At 36.8% G+C, this 16,055-nt stretch overlaps 3 protein-coding genes across 3 annotated transcripts; 1 reads left to right on the top strand and 2 right to left on the bottom strand.

The window, feature by feature from the left end:
* Nucleotides 1-728: 728 nt before the first annotated feature.
* LOC110767079 (uncharacterized) lies at nucleotides 729-8,689 on the bottom strand. The gene is made up of 11 exons (XM_021970512.2): nucleotides 8,365-8,689; nucleotides 7,885-8,264; nucleotides 6,083-6,213; nucleotides 5,396-5,462; nucleotides 4,995-5,125; nucleotides 4,135-4,201; nucleotides 2,995-3,082; nucleotides 2,644-2,813; nucleotides 2,006-2,149; nucleotides 1,674-1,802; nucleotides 729-1,225 (listed from the first exon to the last, which is right to left on the bottom strand). The coding sequence occupies exons 1-11, from the start codon at nucleotides 8,561-8,563 to the stop codon at nucleotides 1,049-1,051; spliced, it is 1,683 nt and encodes a 560-aa protein (XP_021826204.2). The 5' UTR covers nucleotides 8,564-8,689; the 3' UTR covers nucleotides 729-1,048.
* A 1,896-nt stretch (nucleotides 8,690-10,585) lies between these two features.
* On the top strand, nucleotides 10,586-11,667 carry LHCB6 (light harvesting complex photosystem II subunit 6). Its single transcript, XM_021970464.2, has 2 exons — nucleotides 10,586-10,950; nucleotides 11,081-11,667. The coding sequence occupies exons 1-2, from the start codon at nucleotides 10,721-10,723 to the stop codon at nucleotides 11,628-11,630; spliced, it is 780 nt and encodes a 259-aa protein (XP_021826156.1). The 5' UTR covers nucleotides 10,586-10,720; the 3' UTR covers nucleotides 11,631-11,667.
* A 94-nt stretch (nucleotides 11,668-11,761) lies between these two features.
* On the bottom strand, nucleotides 11,762-15,348 carry LOC110767044 (uncharacterized). Its single transcript, XM_021970465.2, has 4 exons — nucleotides 14,856-15,348; nucleotides 14,703-14,763; nucleotides 14,166-14,310; nucleotides 11,762-12,268 (listed from the first exon to the last, which is right to left on the bottom strand). Exons 1-4 carry the CDS (start codon nucleotides 15,094-15,096, stop codon nucleotides 12,011-12,013), a joined length of 705 nt encoding a protein of 234 aa, XP_021826157.1. The 5' UTR covers nucleotides 15,097-15,348; the 3' UTR covers nucleotides 11,762-12,010.
* Between the last annotated feature and the right edge of the window lie 707 nt (nucleotides 15,349-16,055).

Below are 16,055 nucleotides of genomic sequence, written 5' to 3'. Positions count from 1 at the left end.
AACTGCTTTTCTTTCATCATCCATTGACTTTGCAGTCTGCACATAGTAACGTCTGAGTGTTTGGGCTGAAAATTAAGGTAAAATGGATGAGGTTTTCCACCCAATTCATTCCCTTTCTTTCCATGCATTAGTATCAAACTAGACATAAATAATACTATCCGCTCTTCTCGCTAAACCAAATCTCAGACCGTTCCGGTCGAAACTCCTCTCATAAGCTTTATTGTCATCGCTCTTGATAATGACGATGTTATAAACTATTCTAATGTCCGAGGAGGAGGCGGGCCCAATGTCTCGACAATATCCAACCACTTACTAACTAAAGGCCAAAAAGCACTCTTGAGCCAATTATCCATAAAAATGACCCGGCACATTTACTTTTAGTTAGTCCAGGTTGCAGAAGATTTACCAGTTCATGATGCCTAAACAAAGACAGACTGAAATGAGGCCCTTCTTCATGAGCACACAAGCATAAAGCCTATCATCTACAATTAAGAAACCGAAAACTTGCAATTCAGTACTGTATAGGACCTATGTGGGCATTCCTCAATACGTAGAAGGTTGAGATTTGTGTAATTTCAATAATCAAATGCATGAAAATACATTCCAACTCCACTTTATATGCAAACAAGCCACAATCATATTCTGCATTAGATTTTCATTTCAAAAAGAAATTCAAAAGCTTCCATATTAGCTACCTACTGGCATAATCTTAGCCTGGCAGTCCGATAGAAGAGAACACATCATCATAGATTCATAGCTACAGTTATGTAAACATCATAGCTCATTTAATAATGGCTTACTTGGGCAAGTTCCTTGGTGCCTTCAACATAATACAGCTGCCAAATAAAATTTGAATCTAAGGCCTAACTAGACAGGTTCTAAAAGGAGCAGCTACAAGAGGAAGACTTTGCTGACATCATTAGCAATTGACAGGGTAGGTCTTCACACTCAACCAAATTACAAGTAACTGGAATTTCTTTTTATCTTTCCCTTCTCATACTCCTCCTCAATTGAACCAAATGATACAAAAAATATATACATTGTATACTTACTGTAAGGTACTGGATTTCTTTTGTACATATGACAGGATAACGGTCACATCATCAAGCTTGCCTCCACTATATCCCACATACCCAGATGCCTCGGCTGCATCTGCAAATGGGCTCCTTCTAGATGTAGATTGCCCCACTTCTTGTGCACTAGTTGCCAAGAACTTTGTTATATCCTGAATGAGATGCATAACGTAAACAACCAACATAAAATGCACACAAAAACCGCTACAATAAGGATACCTATTCTGCTAGCATGCATGGTTTTTATAGCTCAAGCTGGAGTTGTTATCGTCTATTCTATAATTTTTGCGATTACATAGATTATACTTGTTTTCATTTTAAAGAGTACTCTGTTTGACTTGCCCGGATTGTTTGGTAGACAAGGAGTGCATTGCAATCGTATCTTTCTGACAAAATCAGAAGTATTAAGTATGAAAGCCATTAAAACAAAAGTACTGGCATCACCACTATCAAGCCATATGGTTTCCCCAAATGCCCTTTCTACAATATCTATGGCCCCTTTAAGGCTTTAAGAAAATGCATGGTAGTTCTTTTCTTTCATTTACATTTTCAAAGAAGCTTATGAAATAATAGATAAGAAGCAGTTGAGACTATTTGCACCTCAAGTTTCAATGTGGTTTGCATAGACTTCGATACAATTGAGATGATCTCTTGCTCATACAAGTTGTCAAAGAGGCCATCTGTTGCAGTGACAATCACATCTCCATCATCCAAATCTATTCGGTATCTCTGAGAACAGATTATTTTGTTAGCATGATCTCTCTCAAGATGTAAGACACGCAAGTTGCAAGAAGAGTCGGTAAACTATAAATTTTTCTCACCATCTTTTCAGGACAAAGGAGGTAAAAAGTTCAAAATTAGTTCTTGCGATTGAGCAGAAGCTAACATTTTGGAAAGTTGGTTGGGCATGTAATGATTTTAATACAACGTACCTCTATAAGTTTTGAGGGATCATCACCTCTTTCAATCTGTACTGGAAAATTGAACTCGTGAACCATTGGTGATGATCTTTTAAAGACAGCACCATTTCTAATTACAATAAATCCCGAGTTGCCAATGTTGGCCACATGGAGAGCCTGCAAAATAAAAATGTTAAAGCATAATATGCAGCCTCTAAAATAAAGTGTTTCAAGCATTACATCTTACAGGAAGTACTCAAGAACCAAACCATGGTTGAGAAAAAAACCACCCAAAAATGCAATGAAAAGAAAACAATTTCTTATCAAGAGAAATACAGGCATGCCCACAAACTGAAATCTTTCATATACATTTGGAAATATTTTAGGAATGATAGAATAACTTGGTGTAAAATAAAATAAAAAATACATACCTAAAGGAAAAGTGCGTGACATTTTTAATACATAACACAAAATAAAAATCTGTAACCTTTGTAGCCCTGGGCATGTATAAAAGTAAAACAGCACATTCTTAAAGTATTGGAAAACTATTTCCCATTACTGAAATTTAGCACATCCATTTAGGATTTGCGTGATTCTCCACTTTAGTTCCTCTTTTGGGTACTTTCTTTATAGTAGACCCGGAAATAATAATTTTCAGGAAAGGTCCATACCTGACCATCAAAATAAGCGACCAAAACAGTAGATAGTCCAGGTGCTTTTGTTTTTGCAGCAGCTCTAATAAGGACTTCTTCCGGTTCAGTCAATGGTATACCTTTGCAATCAGATACGAACCTTTCACAAGTCTCCATGAGTTCATGAGCACATAGTCCAGGATTAACCCCTGATTCGAGCAAGAGCAAAATAGACTTAATCATTCAAATTTTAGTACATTGCTAATCTGCAAGAAAATAGACCTCTTCTTTATGAGTAAATACAAGGGAACAAAATTATAAATAAATAAAAAAAGAAGAACAGACTTTGACTTATTATGAAATAACAAATTAAAAATTCCGCCATGATACCTTCTAGTGACCACTGACCAACTCCATCAGCCACACCTAGCCAGTTTTGGCAAGCAACAAAGTAAGCATCCTCCCCACCTGTCAATGCCTGGCATTTATTAATTCTTGAATTACTTACACTTGTACTAAATTCAAGCCAAGGGTCAAGTAAGTATTGCATGTGTGCATGTGTATGTTTGTGTGTAGACAAAATTTACTTCAAGCCAACCAACCATCGAACTTCATTGTGTCTGTGCACCTGTCTTTGGAAGTGTGTGTCTACCTACGGACAATTAAATGCATTTGTAGATGCCATATTAATTATAATGTCCACTCCAAATCTCACATAAGACATGAATATGCATATTTTATATGCACAGCAAGTTAGTGTTATCCGTCCTCATGATGTCAATGATTAATTAGATTATGCCATTGGACGAAAACTAGATTCGAAGAAGTTAATAATAAGACTAAAATTAACTCTATGGGGATGGTTAAAGTGGTTGACCAAGAGTTACCACTCACCTTAGTCAAAATGGGTCAAAGGGTAAAAGTCCTGCATTCTCAACTTGTGCCATGTATTAGAGTTTCTTGACGCTGAAAGAAACTACCATATATATATATATATATCAAAAGGGGGAAGTGGCACTAGTATGAGAGAATGAGTGGTCATTTGACAAAGTTGACAACGTAGATTCTTTTCTTTAAGGATGCATGTGGTCCATAGGTGGGGTTGATTGTTGCTTTAATAACTGTGAAACATTGTTTTTCTTTTGACCACTCTGTGAAACACTGAAATTTTGTAAAAACAGAACATATTGAATACAACACCAACTCATTTGTCAGCATTACTTACCATTCTATGCATGAATACACCATGGTCCATAACCATAAAATGATATTTGGAAGTTCAACAGGATAAATGTTTGTATTTCCACTACGAATTTTAGCTTAATAGTTGCTATGTTTTTCCTTCATATCGGGCAACAAAAGAACTTTAATAGGACAAGGAATTATATTAACTGAAAGTTTAGTTTTTGTAAAAGGAGAACATATTGAATACAACTCTAAGTTGTCATCATTACGTACCATTCTAAATTGCCCAAAAGTTATAAAAAGTATGTCCAATAAAGACATTACATCTAAAAGTCAAGAAGATACCTTTGAGGGATGCGGTAATAAGGCAGCACTAGAAAATAGTTGAAGAACCGCTGCAGATATGTCCTCCCTGTTGCAAATGGACAAGATCTTAGGATCCGTTTAGGAACAATCCTTTCTTTTTTTGCTTTTTGTTCTTTGAAGAAAAAATAGAGATATAAGATGTAAACATGGAGGACAGCGCCAGGTAGGAGTTGCTTACGATTATGGTGGAGTTTAGCTAAAAGAAATTCTGGGAACAAGAAAAGATGTAGCACTTACATTACATGTAAGATTTAGTAACAAGAAAGTTTTAAGCCTTATTGTAAGATTTGGGTCAACGTGAATAGTCTGAGATTCCAAATAGGATAATTCTTTTCTTACCAAGCCATAGCTATTGCATCACTTCGCCCCCTCTGAAAACAACTCAACCCATCCGAGTTCAGAATTTGACCAGAAATACAATCATTATCTTCCATGTGTTTAAGAAAGTGTGTGTCAGCTCTCCTCTTGCGCTTTATTGGAGAAAACCCTCAGCATTAGACACACAATAAAGTCTATGAAAACAAATCATAAAAAGACTTATCATTGCAGGTTCTTCCCAAAATTTAATACCATTACCAAGAACTGACTTGGTATGATAGATCAACTCATAATATCCTTGGGAAATATCCCTTAGGCACACTAAGAAGTGCAGGTACACAAATAGCGTACAGACAGCAGCACCATGTTTTTTTGTTTGTTTAATATCTGCTAGTGATTTCTATCGTCCCTTCACTTTCCAATAAAACAGAATAAATGTTTTCAAAGAAACAGACATCAAAAACAGAATAAATATGTGAAGACTATTTTTATTAGAGATGTAACGAGGAGAACTAGCATACCCATCAGAAGTTCCTTGAACCGTATGTACTTCCACTTTCCTAGGACTTGATACTCCTGAAACATCTCCTCTTTGTGATTTACCCTCTGTGAATTCATCTTCTACATTTCTGGAAGGGGGATTCTCAGCTAACTATGTACAAAACAAACGAAAGCTTTTGAGTCCTTAATATGACAGAACTGTGTCACACGTCAAACTGAAAAAACCAACTATACGCCTACTGAGTGAGCTGCCAACTTGAACTCATGATCAGGCCATAAATTAAGAAAACATGTAAAACTTGTGTGCATGCAGAGCTCTTGCGTGTGTACATGACTACGCAAACTCAAGGCTTATGTGTGTGTGTGTGTGTGTGTGTGTATACATATATAAAAACATTACATTTAAAAATTCAGAAGATACCTTTGGGAGATGAGGTAATACAACAGCACTAGAAGATAGTTGAAGAACCGCTGCAGATCTGTCCTCCCTGTGTATTGGAAAGAACTATTGTAAGGAATGGACAACCAGATAAACCTATCTCAGTAATTTCTATGCAGAGATTTTAGGACCCATTTCATAACGCTTCTTTTATTTTGATAAAAATAATAGAGACAGAATAGAGATGTGAGATGTGATGACGGAGGATAGCAGAAGGTGGGTGTTGCTTATGATTAAAGAAATTCTGGTAACAAGAAAAGATTTAGGAAAAAGAAAGTTTTAAGGCTTAAGACAGCAAGTGCCAGCTGTACTATACTGTTTGGTGAAACCTATCAAAATTAGACAAACAGTAAAGTCCAGGAAAACAAAGCATTAAACAAGGCTCTTCCCAAAAAGTAATCCTTTCACCATTACCAAGAACCGACTTGGTACTATAGATAAACTCATGATATCCTTGGGAAATATCCTTTGGGGACACTTAAGAAGTGCGGGTACACCTACAGTATACAGACAGCAGCTCCATATTTAACTCCTCTAGTGATTTCTATCTGCCTTTCATTTTCCAATAAAACAGAATCAACTTCTTAAAGGAAACAGAACTTCAAAAACAAAATAACAAGATGAAGATTATTCATATTAGAAGTGCAAGCGGGAGAAAAACTAGCATACCCATCAGGAGTGCCTTCAAATGTGTGCAATTCCACTACCCTAGTAGTTGATACTCCTGAAACATCTCTTCTATGTGCTTTTCCCTCTGTGAATTTGTCTTCCGAATTTGTGGAAGGGGCATTCTCAGCTAACTATGTACAACACAAAACAAAAGCATTTGAGTTCCTTAATATGAAAAATCTATGTCACATGTCAAACGGAAAGTAGCAACTATATGCCTACTTCAGCTGAAGGTCAGGCTATAAATTAAGAAAATTTATAGAACGTGTGTGCTCTGCAGTTCTTACATGTGTGCATGAATGCGCAAACTCAAGGCTTTTGGTATCTTAATCAAAAAATCTTTTTGGGTCTTAGAAAACATAACAGGTCCCCCCACTGTTAAGTTATCATATGTCCACCACTAATACTAAGAGTAAATATAAGACCACCATTTTTCTTATAAGAAATAAAACTTACAAAAATGCCCACCATTTTTCTTCTTCTTCTTCTTATTGTTGTTAATGTGTTAAGTTTAACAAAAACCAATCCCATAAGAACTCCCCCATAGGATGCAGTAAAATAGCCTGTTTATGTGCACAAATTCTTCTTCCTCATAAAAACTGCAGTCAAATGGTCAAAGCTGCCCTTCCTTCCCTTCCCAAGCTTGACCTCCATTGCCAATCTTGAAATAACATTCTTGTTACAAATCTCTGAAAGGGCTTAACTGCTAATGCATCGACCCTCATATTTACATCCTACAACAGGGAGGAATAGCATTCCAGTTCATCAGGCTATAGCTAAATCTATCATCCAACTGAACAGGAACTTCCACCTTAACCTCTTTAATTGATCCACTGGTACCAATGAGAATATTAATAAGCAAAATATAAGAATCTAAGCTCAGGTACAATATTCCACCATTTGTGACATTCCATCTCTTACACCATATTCGATCCCAAACCACACTAGATGTATCAAAACAAAACAAAAAGGAACTAAGTACACGTTTATTATTCATGTCGATTACTAGCCTCTATCCCATATCATTAAATTCTTTTCCAGACTCTATTGTTTCTCTGTATCTTTAAATTATAGACTTAATGTGTATTTGGGCAGTGGCCCCAGAGAACTTTTCTATAAAATTTAATTAGCCTTAATCACTTTAACTTCTGTCTCCAGATTCTTACCCAGTAAGTTAAATGAATTGTTTCCAAATGATGCACACTTTGATGCCACAGCTTTTTTACTTTAGCCATAAAACTTGCAAGGCGAGGTGTTTTCTTGAGACCAGCACCAAATGAAACACGCTCACAGAAGAGTGGGAAAACAAAGAGAAATAACAACAGAGTAAAATACAAAAGTCACCTTTTATGATAAGTTGTAAGATTTATTTAAAGACGCTAAAGGGGCACAGCTCAAACATATAACAGAAACTGTTAGAAGTATCAAAAGCTAAAAAAAATTTAGCAAGCCCATTAGAAACGGAAAATGCAAGAGCAAGGGTTCATATTTTGTTGCTACAGAAATATGAATCCTTGCTCTTGCACATATATAGCATCTATCAACCAATTACCCAATCTCTTGGCAATGTCAAAATACTCACATAAAACATCCATCTAATACCCAATCAAGCATCCCTGCAACTTAGACATATATAGATATATGCGTGTAGTCTATATTTTGACTTTGATAGCATGAAGCCTTGGCAAAGCCCATTTGATTTACACTGATTACGCAAGAAATAAAGGTACCCATAGCGAAATAACTGCCAATTCAAAATTTCTAAAAAATGAGGCAGCAGACAGTCAAGAAGAGTGACTAACCACTTTTGAGCCTTCTTTAGTTTCATCTGCTGCGGTGGTTGTGGCGGCATGCCCTGTTTCCTCACCACCAGTCACATTGTTGTTGGTACTGGTGGCTGAAACCGCATTAGGATCTGTATGAACGACAGCGTTCTCCTTGGCGGCACCGGCACTTGCCGGAAAAGGACGAATTTCGGGTTCAATTTCGGATTCATGCACATTGCTCCCCAAAAATTCTTTGCTCAATTCTGAATTTTGCACATGAAGACTATTAGTATTATTAGTTTCAGTAACAACCTGACACTCACAATCCTCTTTGCCAATTTCCGTTTCAGTGGGAACAGCAACAGCTTTCTCGCTCTCGTCCCCAAAGCAGAAGAGGACGCTTCCATCAAACCACTCTGTCACAAGAATTACAACCCAATAAGAAAATAAATAAATAAATATGTATTTGTTAATACTCTGTTGTTTGTTTCCTGAGAAAATTGGCAGCATACATACCGCTTGTGGAAATCAGATGTAATTGCGAGGATGAATGCGGAAGAAGCGTAGGCCTGGGCTTAGGAAATCCTGCAATTGGAGTGTGAATTCTACCAAGTTTTTCATGGAAGAAGGGCTTTGGAGATGGAGTGGGGGCTGGAGAGAAGGCAGAGAAGCTCAAACACCGACTTCTGACCAGGCATAGAAAAGGATCAGCCATTTTCTGATTTATTTAAGCATTTAGATTTATTTATTTATAATGGCAAGGGCAAGGTAACCTTCTGGATTGTTTTTTGGTATTGATTTTGTTTTTTTGTTTTTAATTTTATCAGAATATTGATTCTGTTATCACTCCAGTGCCACTATGACTTAAGATTGAGTGTCAAGAAAAGGAGGCGGTGGAAAACGGTCATTCTCCCGGCGCACGTGGCACGGATGTTTAAGGGCCTAGTGCCAGACAATGACACATCATTTCTTCAAGAATATTCTCCCGTATAATAGTTAATTTAATTTGCAATTACCTAGTGTAATAGTTAATTAAATTTGCAATGGCTAGTTGGTGTAGTTAAGAGCATTTATCTTTGTATTTGAAATTTGATTTTTCTCTCCCACTATTACTTGTATTTTACTAAAAAAAGAAGTTCATAAATATTATCTGAACTTTTAGACTTGTGCGTCATTAATACTTAAACTTTTAATTTTTATTATTAACCACCTGAATTTTGTAAAGTGTTAAAATTTAGCATTCACGTCTAAAATTGTTAAAAATTTAGATGGTAATAACACAGGAGCCTAGAAGTGATAAAGAGATTGTGTAAAGGTTGTACCAACTTTTAAAGGCTTTCCTTTGCACAAATCATTTTTGTAATTCAAATTCCAAATGCTCAGCCTTAGATCTTAGATTTATAGGATATGACTTTCATCTTGTCAAAGGAATGAAGACGACTTGGCATCAACGTATTTTCCCGTAAAATCATATTTGACTGTTTTATTTCATAATATCATAGGTTGCATTTAATTTACTTTTCATAATTTAAAAAAATTGTTTTATGCGGAACATGACCGCTAGGATGACAACTGTTGATGTTAAAAAATGCAACCAACTTAGAAGTTAGCTTGCCTTTGGTCGGGGCATCCTATGACTGGTGGAGAGTTCATCCACAAGAGAAGAGAGCAAATGTGAAGTCTTAAACACCAATGTAGTACCAGCTGATGATTTTCCGATACTTAAGTTAGTATGAGTGTTAGGTAGGTAAAATGAAAAATGCTTTGTATAATTATTTCGATGTGGGACTGTTGGCGTCATTTAAGAGGCTAACATGTGTCCCTAGGCTTGAGCAGCACGGCAAGTGCCTTTGTTGAACTGGAGCGGCAAGTAGACCTGCCGAAATTGATTTTGATATGAACTTGTTCATCCATACATCACATGTTCAACCTAGATAAAGAAGACCTGAGGAGCTCCATGAGGTATTGCTGTCACTTAGATTTAGGTAATTTGACGAATCAGATGCATACGTATTGAGTTTTTGTTGAAATTAGCTTAGACATGTTCCCAAATCGAATCCACATATTTTTGATAAAATTCCAACTTTAAATTTCATCTAAATAATTAATGTAACCTCCATATAGACTTGCCTTGAATTTTTAATTTTTAAATAATTTATTTTCTTGAAAACTTTTCACTTCTATGATGATAGTTAAATTTTTGTCACCCCTATTTTTTTCACATAAAATTTATAAATTCTTTGTTTATGACGTATATCAATTTAAACTTTTTTTTTTTAATCTTCGTCCAAATTCTAAGTTTATTATCTTCATCCAAACACACGACTAAAATACTTCTTTAGGTATACACATTTGTAGTTAAAAAAATTAATTAAAATAATTAAAAGTGAATGGGAAAAGCAAAGAAATTTTAAAAAAGGGAAAAAAAATCAGAATTGGCTAACAATTTGTAAGGAAAAAAAAGAAGATAAATCCTTTCCCAGATAAATCATCCTGTTCATGTATTGAAAGAAAACAAAGATGATATAATTGTATGATTTTGCAAGAACCTTTATCATTGATATTTTGGAGGCGTGGCCTGTGGAGGGGGAAGGACAAAGACAAAGTAATGGTCCACGTGGTTGGATGCAATACAAGGATGCGGATGGAGGTCTGGTGGTAGTAGTTTCCCATTGGTCCGAAATCTATCCAAGACACATCCTCAGATATCATTAGATCTGCCCCCTCCAACTCACTTCTCATAAAAACCACACAAAAGTCTTCTCAGCCTATACCAACTCTCTGCTCTAAAATTGTTCTAAAAATTGTAGATAGATAGAGTGCAAGAGATAGAGAGAGAGAGTGAGAGATCTAGAGAGAGAAACAGAGGGAAATGGCAGCAACAACTGGTGCAGTGCTTAATGGGTTGAACTCACCCTTCTTGTGCGGAGGCAAGAGAAGCCAGGCCTTGTTGTCTGCTGGTTTTGGAACCACCAGAGTTGGAGGAGGCCCTGCTGCCCCTAAGAGGTTCATTGTGGTTGCTGCTGCTGCACCTAAGAAGTCTTGGATCCCAGCCGTTAAAGCCAGCAACAACTTCATCGATCCTGAGTGGCTCGATGGCTCGTGAGTTTCATTTCAACCATCAACCATCAACCATGTTACTATATACATACATTTTCGTAGTTTAGAATATCGATTTGTCAAAAAAAGAAGAGAAAAAGAGAGTATAATATATGATATTGTATGCATGCAGGCTTCCAGGTGACTACGGTTTCGACCCGCTAGGACTAGGCAAGGACCCAGGGTTCCTAAAGTGGTACAGAGAGGCTGAGCTCATCCACGGAAGGTGGGCAATGGCAGCCGTGGTTGGCATCTTTGTAGGCCAGGCCTGGAGTGGTGTCCCATGGTTCCAAGCCGGGGCCGACCCCAGCGCTATAGCACCCTTCTCCTTTGGCTCACTGCTTGGCACTCAGCTCTTGCTCATGGGTTGGGTGGAAAGCAAAAGATGGGTGGACTTCTACAACCCTGAGTCCCAGTCCATTGAGTGGGCCACACCGTGGTCCAAGACTTCGGAGAACTTTGCCAACGCCACCGGAGAGCAAGGCTACCCTGGGGGCAAGTTCTTCGACCCCTTGGGCTTCGCCGGCTCCATCCAGAACGGAGTCTACATTCCAGACAGCGAAAAGTTGGAGAGACTGAAATTGGCCGAGATTAAGCATGCAAGGCTTGCTATGGTGGCTATGCTAATTTTCTATTTTGAGGCTGGACAGGGGAAGACACCCCTTGGAGCTCTTGGCTTGTAAATCATTTGGTATTTTATGTAGATATAATTTAATTTAATTTGATGAGTATCACCTAAAATCGGCATCTCTTACCTGGCAGAAAGGCCTCCCTCCCTCTTAAACAATAGGTAAGGAAACCAGCACAATATGCATTTTCTCAGTCTAATTTAGGAGAGATAATATTCCATATTCAGACAACTTCATACCTTGTCTTCCAAATCATTACAAAAACTAAGCATAGAAATCCTTTTCTGATTAACTCACCTAAAACACGTAAATCTAATCAAACTGCCACAAGGCGTAAACTGCCGAGAGGATTAAAAAGGAAAAAGAGAAAAGGAAAAGAACAAAAACACAAAGATCAACCGATTTTAGTGATGAAATAACAAAAACATTCGAGATCAGTCACTACCAGTACCAGTAGCCATCAAAAACTCTCCCTCACACACCACTTCACCTCCCACATAGGCCTTGCCTTCCATCTTTGCTATTCCAAAGCGTTTCTGCAGCTTGACTAGTGTCATTCTCATCACTAATGTGTCGCCAGCAATCACTGGTTTCCGAAATCGCACTTTGTCAATACCAGCAAAAAAGAAAGTGTCACGAGAGCCTCCCACTTCCGGTTGCAACATAACCAAGCCACCGACCTGTGCCATTGCCTAGATCCAACAAGCACAGACATATGTCATTACTAATCCCAACAGAATTAGGCAATTGTTAAAGGGAAATTTGGTCATCTTCAGCAATATCCATTATCTTGTTAAGAACACAGGATGTAATTCTAGCAAAAGTATTTCCTAAAGCAGTTATAACTGGGCTTACAACTTTTCTTAAGAATCAAATGCATGATATGAATGGGAGTAAGGCTTCCATTACATAATGAATTATAATGTCTTTAACATGACTTTGTCCAATGGCCTTCTGAAGTTTGATCCTCACACAATATGAATAATTTTCTTGTCTTGTCTTAAACAAGCAGAGGCTAAGGTGCTAATGAGGGAAGTTTCTATAACGACTTGCACTATTAGAAACTTAAACTTAGAAACCTTTAAAACCTGACTTGGTACAATATATTTCTCTTGGAGAGTTCATAACCCGGTTTGTCCAAACCTAAAAATAAAAAAATAAAAAGCTTTTTTTAGCATGAGTCATACAGTCCACTCCCAATACAGAAGAATCAAGAATGATATTCATCATTCTGAAAAGTTTTCACTACAAATGACACTTCACTTATAATCATGAGCGCCATCCAGCAACCCCACACAATCTTACATTTTACAGAATTCACTGTCCCAAAAACGAAAAACCTGGATACAATTATGATCCAATCATTTTCCAAACAAAATTGTCTTTTTTTTTTAATTTGTAAAAAAATGTCTGATCATAGATATATGCTACCTGCTTAACTGCAAAGAAAAATCAAGTTGGTTCTACCATTCTACCTACTAAGTAAGAAGTCTATAAAATGATAATTTTCTATTCAAATCAAAACTGACGTTTTGCAGATGGTGTCAGAATAGTACAAGAAATTGAAAATTCCATTGCGAAGACAAATGGAAAACCGTCCAGAGATCTTTCTTAACCACATCCTTTATCAACCTTTAGAAACCGTCAAAGAGAAACTGCTCGGTCCAGGGGAGTTGTCACTACCACACTCAAAAATTACACTCCAAATCTCACCCTTCAAAAGACTGTTCTGACCAAGCTGCCCTCTCCTCATTGATAGGACACCCATGGAAACTTTCTAGCTTATAACCTGACTCCCATTCTCCAGCTAAATACTTATCAAGACACCCATGGAAAAACCAACAGGAAGAAGTAGAAGAGGGAAAGAAAGGAAAGGAAATCAAGTCTGTAAGAGACGTCATGGCCTATTCATAAGGCCAGTCCAAACATCAATTCAAGTCCAAATTCATCAACAACTCCAATCAACATCAAGGCCGTTAATTAGACCTGAAATTAAAAAATTTAATCCCACATCCTTATGAGAAGCATTTCAACCCCTTCTAATCCACCCCAGAGAAAGGCCAAAACTTTAAAGAAGAAAGAAGCTAAAGTTGCGGACAACACAACTGATATGATTCCCACCTCTGCCTCAGTTGCCATTTTGAGCTTAAAACTTCTAGGACCTTGGATATAGATTATGCACGTAACTGAATCAGAGCTTCAAACTTCAGGTCCAGTCGGTTCGAACAAGTTAATATAAGCTAAAAGGTACATTTTGCTAAATAAACTGATTCTAGTCCGAAATAATTAATCTAGCATAACTTGTAACCAACTTAACATTTTTGTTCAATAAAAGTCAAATTTAAACCTGATATTACAGATTACAAGTATAGAAAAGACATGATAGGTTAGGAATTGCTGCAAAGGTAGCATCATCAGCAAAAAAATATTCCAGGGTTAAATGCAGCAAGAAATTAACTGGTACCATGAAAATAAGTTTCATATTTTGTAATTAAGGAATGTAGCACCTTCTAATTTGTAGCTTTAGAGAATAATGGATGTAAGCAACAGGGGACATCTTTTAGTATGGTAAGGGAAAATGGTTATTACCTCAACCATGAGAACACCAGGCATGATTGGCCTCTCAGGAAAATGCCCAGGAAAGAAATTATCATTTATTGTTACATTCTTGATTGCAACAGCAGAAACTCCAGGATTGTATTCAATCACTCTATCCACTAAGAGAAATGGAAACCTAAACCACAAGAAAAAACAAAACTGCACATTAAAATTCAAATATAAATTGGGTTTCTTCAAGAAAATTAAATGAAGTTTAAAAATAAAATTAATTAATTTAAAAAAAACTTATTGAATAATGTATCTCACAATGCTTCCTTATTATTTCGAGATCTACAGAAAACATAAATAATCAACTTAAACATAGGGCAGAAAAAAGATAAAAACAATGGCTTTGACTCCACTGAAAACAGTAAACACAAGATTATAAAATTCTATTATCAAGTTCAAGAAAAATCTGCAAGGTGGGTTTGCCTGCATGTTTGCTTGTTTTTTTCTTTTTCCCTGACTGATCTAAACAACACAAGAAAACCAAATTTGACACTAAATGCTGCAGATAAGGTAACTCACCGGTGAGGCAAAATTTCACGAATCTGATTGATATCCATGACAGTAGGAAATGCTTCATATCCTGCAGAAATGCAAGTTATATTGTGAATGAACAACTGAACCAGAAAGAGAGAAGAACAACTGAAACCCATCAAATCAAAGAAGAATTCATACTCAATTCAATAGGGGTCTCCTTGTCGGGAGCTTTTGCAGCATCTGTGGAGCAACAGGTAGTGAAACGACTTGAATTTCTTCTAGTTTTCAGATGAGTTGTTGATAGGGGCAGAGATCTAGGAAGCCCAAGGCCAAGAGAGACCCGTGAGAGAGATAAAGCAGTCGTTGGCTTATGAAAGATCGGTGGCTGCGAACTGGGAGCAGGAGAAAACAGAGTGGTGGAGGAAGCTGCGGTCGACATTTCTGTGTTGTTGGTGGAAACAAAAAGAGAAGCGAAGTAAGGTTAGGGGCAATGCCTGTGTTTGTTTGTGCAATTATCAACTACGGGCATTTAAAAAGGTCGGAGGACGACAGTAACGAGGCAGGTACTCTTCAGGTTGTGAGATTGTGCAAAACGTCAAGCGGTTTGTTTCGACTTTCAATGGCGGAGATAACAAAGTTGTTCATTTGTTGTTGCTGCTAGTATCCATTGGAAATTGAAAGAATAACATCTGAGGAATGTGCACTATGACTCTGTAAAATGTTAGCGCGGTTAACTTCTTGGTTACCACATGTCCATCCAATAGTTATAGTAGTAAGGTCATTTGGTATAATTTGTTATAAGGGTTCCAATGTGAGTGATTTCAGATAAGCCAATGATCACTTTTATGGAGAATCGCATCTCTATATAATCACTTGACTCGTTTGAGAGTGCTTCTAGAAGGGTTAAAAGAGCTTATGACAATGTTTGGCAGAAAAGTTTAAAAGTGTTTTTAGATCATAGAAGTGCTTTATGAAGAATCACCTGCCATGTGTTTCTTCATGAGGGAAAAGCACTTTGAATTTTTTTTTTATAATGAAAATTTCAATATCTTTTATAATAAGAGTGCTTTTGTTAGAAGCGCTTATAAGCAGAAATGTTTTTTAAAGAAGTATGGAGAAATATGGAGAAGCACATTCAAGGTGTTTCTCCCTATGAAAATTGAAAAGTAATAAATAAAGGGAGCTAATTTTCCTACATCTCTTTTGTCCACTTTCCCTCTTTTGTATGTTATAGCTAAAAGTATTTGAAAAAATAAAAAGGAGTAAGTGAACAAAAAGGGAGTAGAAAAATCAACACCCTAAATAAAATAAAAATAAACATAATAGAAGGATATGTCGTTAAAGAAATGTACATTCTTGGAAGATTGGTCATTGTACCAGCAAATATTTACACACCAA

Source organism: Prunus avium, chromosome 1, assembly GCF_965620075.1.
Source record: "Prunus avium chromosome 1, drPruAviu1.hap1.1, whole genome shotgun sequence".
NCBI classification, from domain to species: Eukaryota; Viridiplantae; Streptophyta; class Magnoliopsida; order Rosales; family Rosaceae; genus Prunus; species Prunus avium.
The sequence above is the reverse complement of the archived record's forward strand: the minus strand, read 5'-3'. Positions and strand labels throughout refer to the sequence as shown.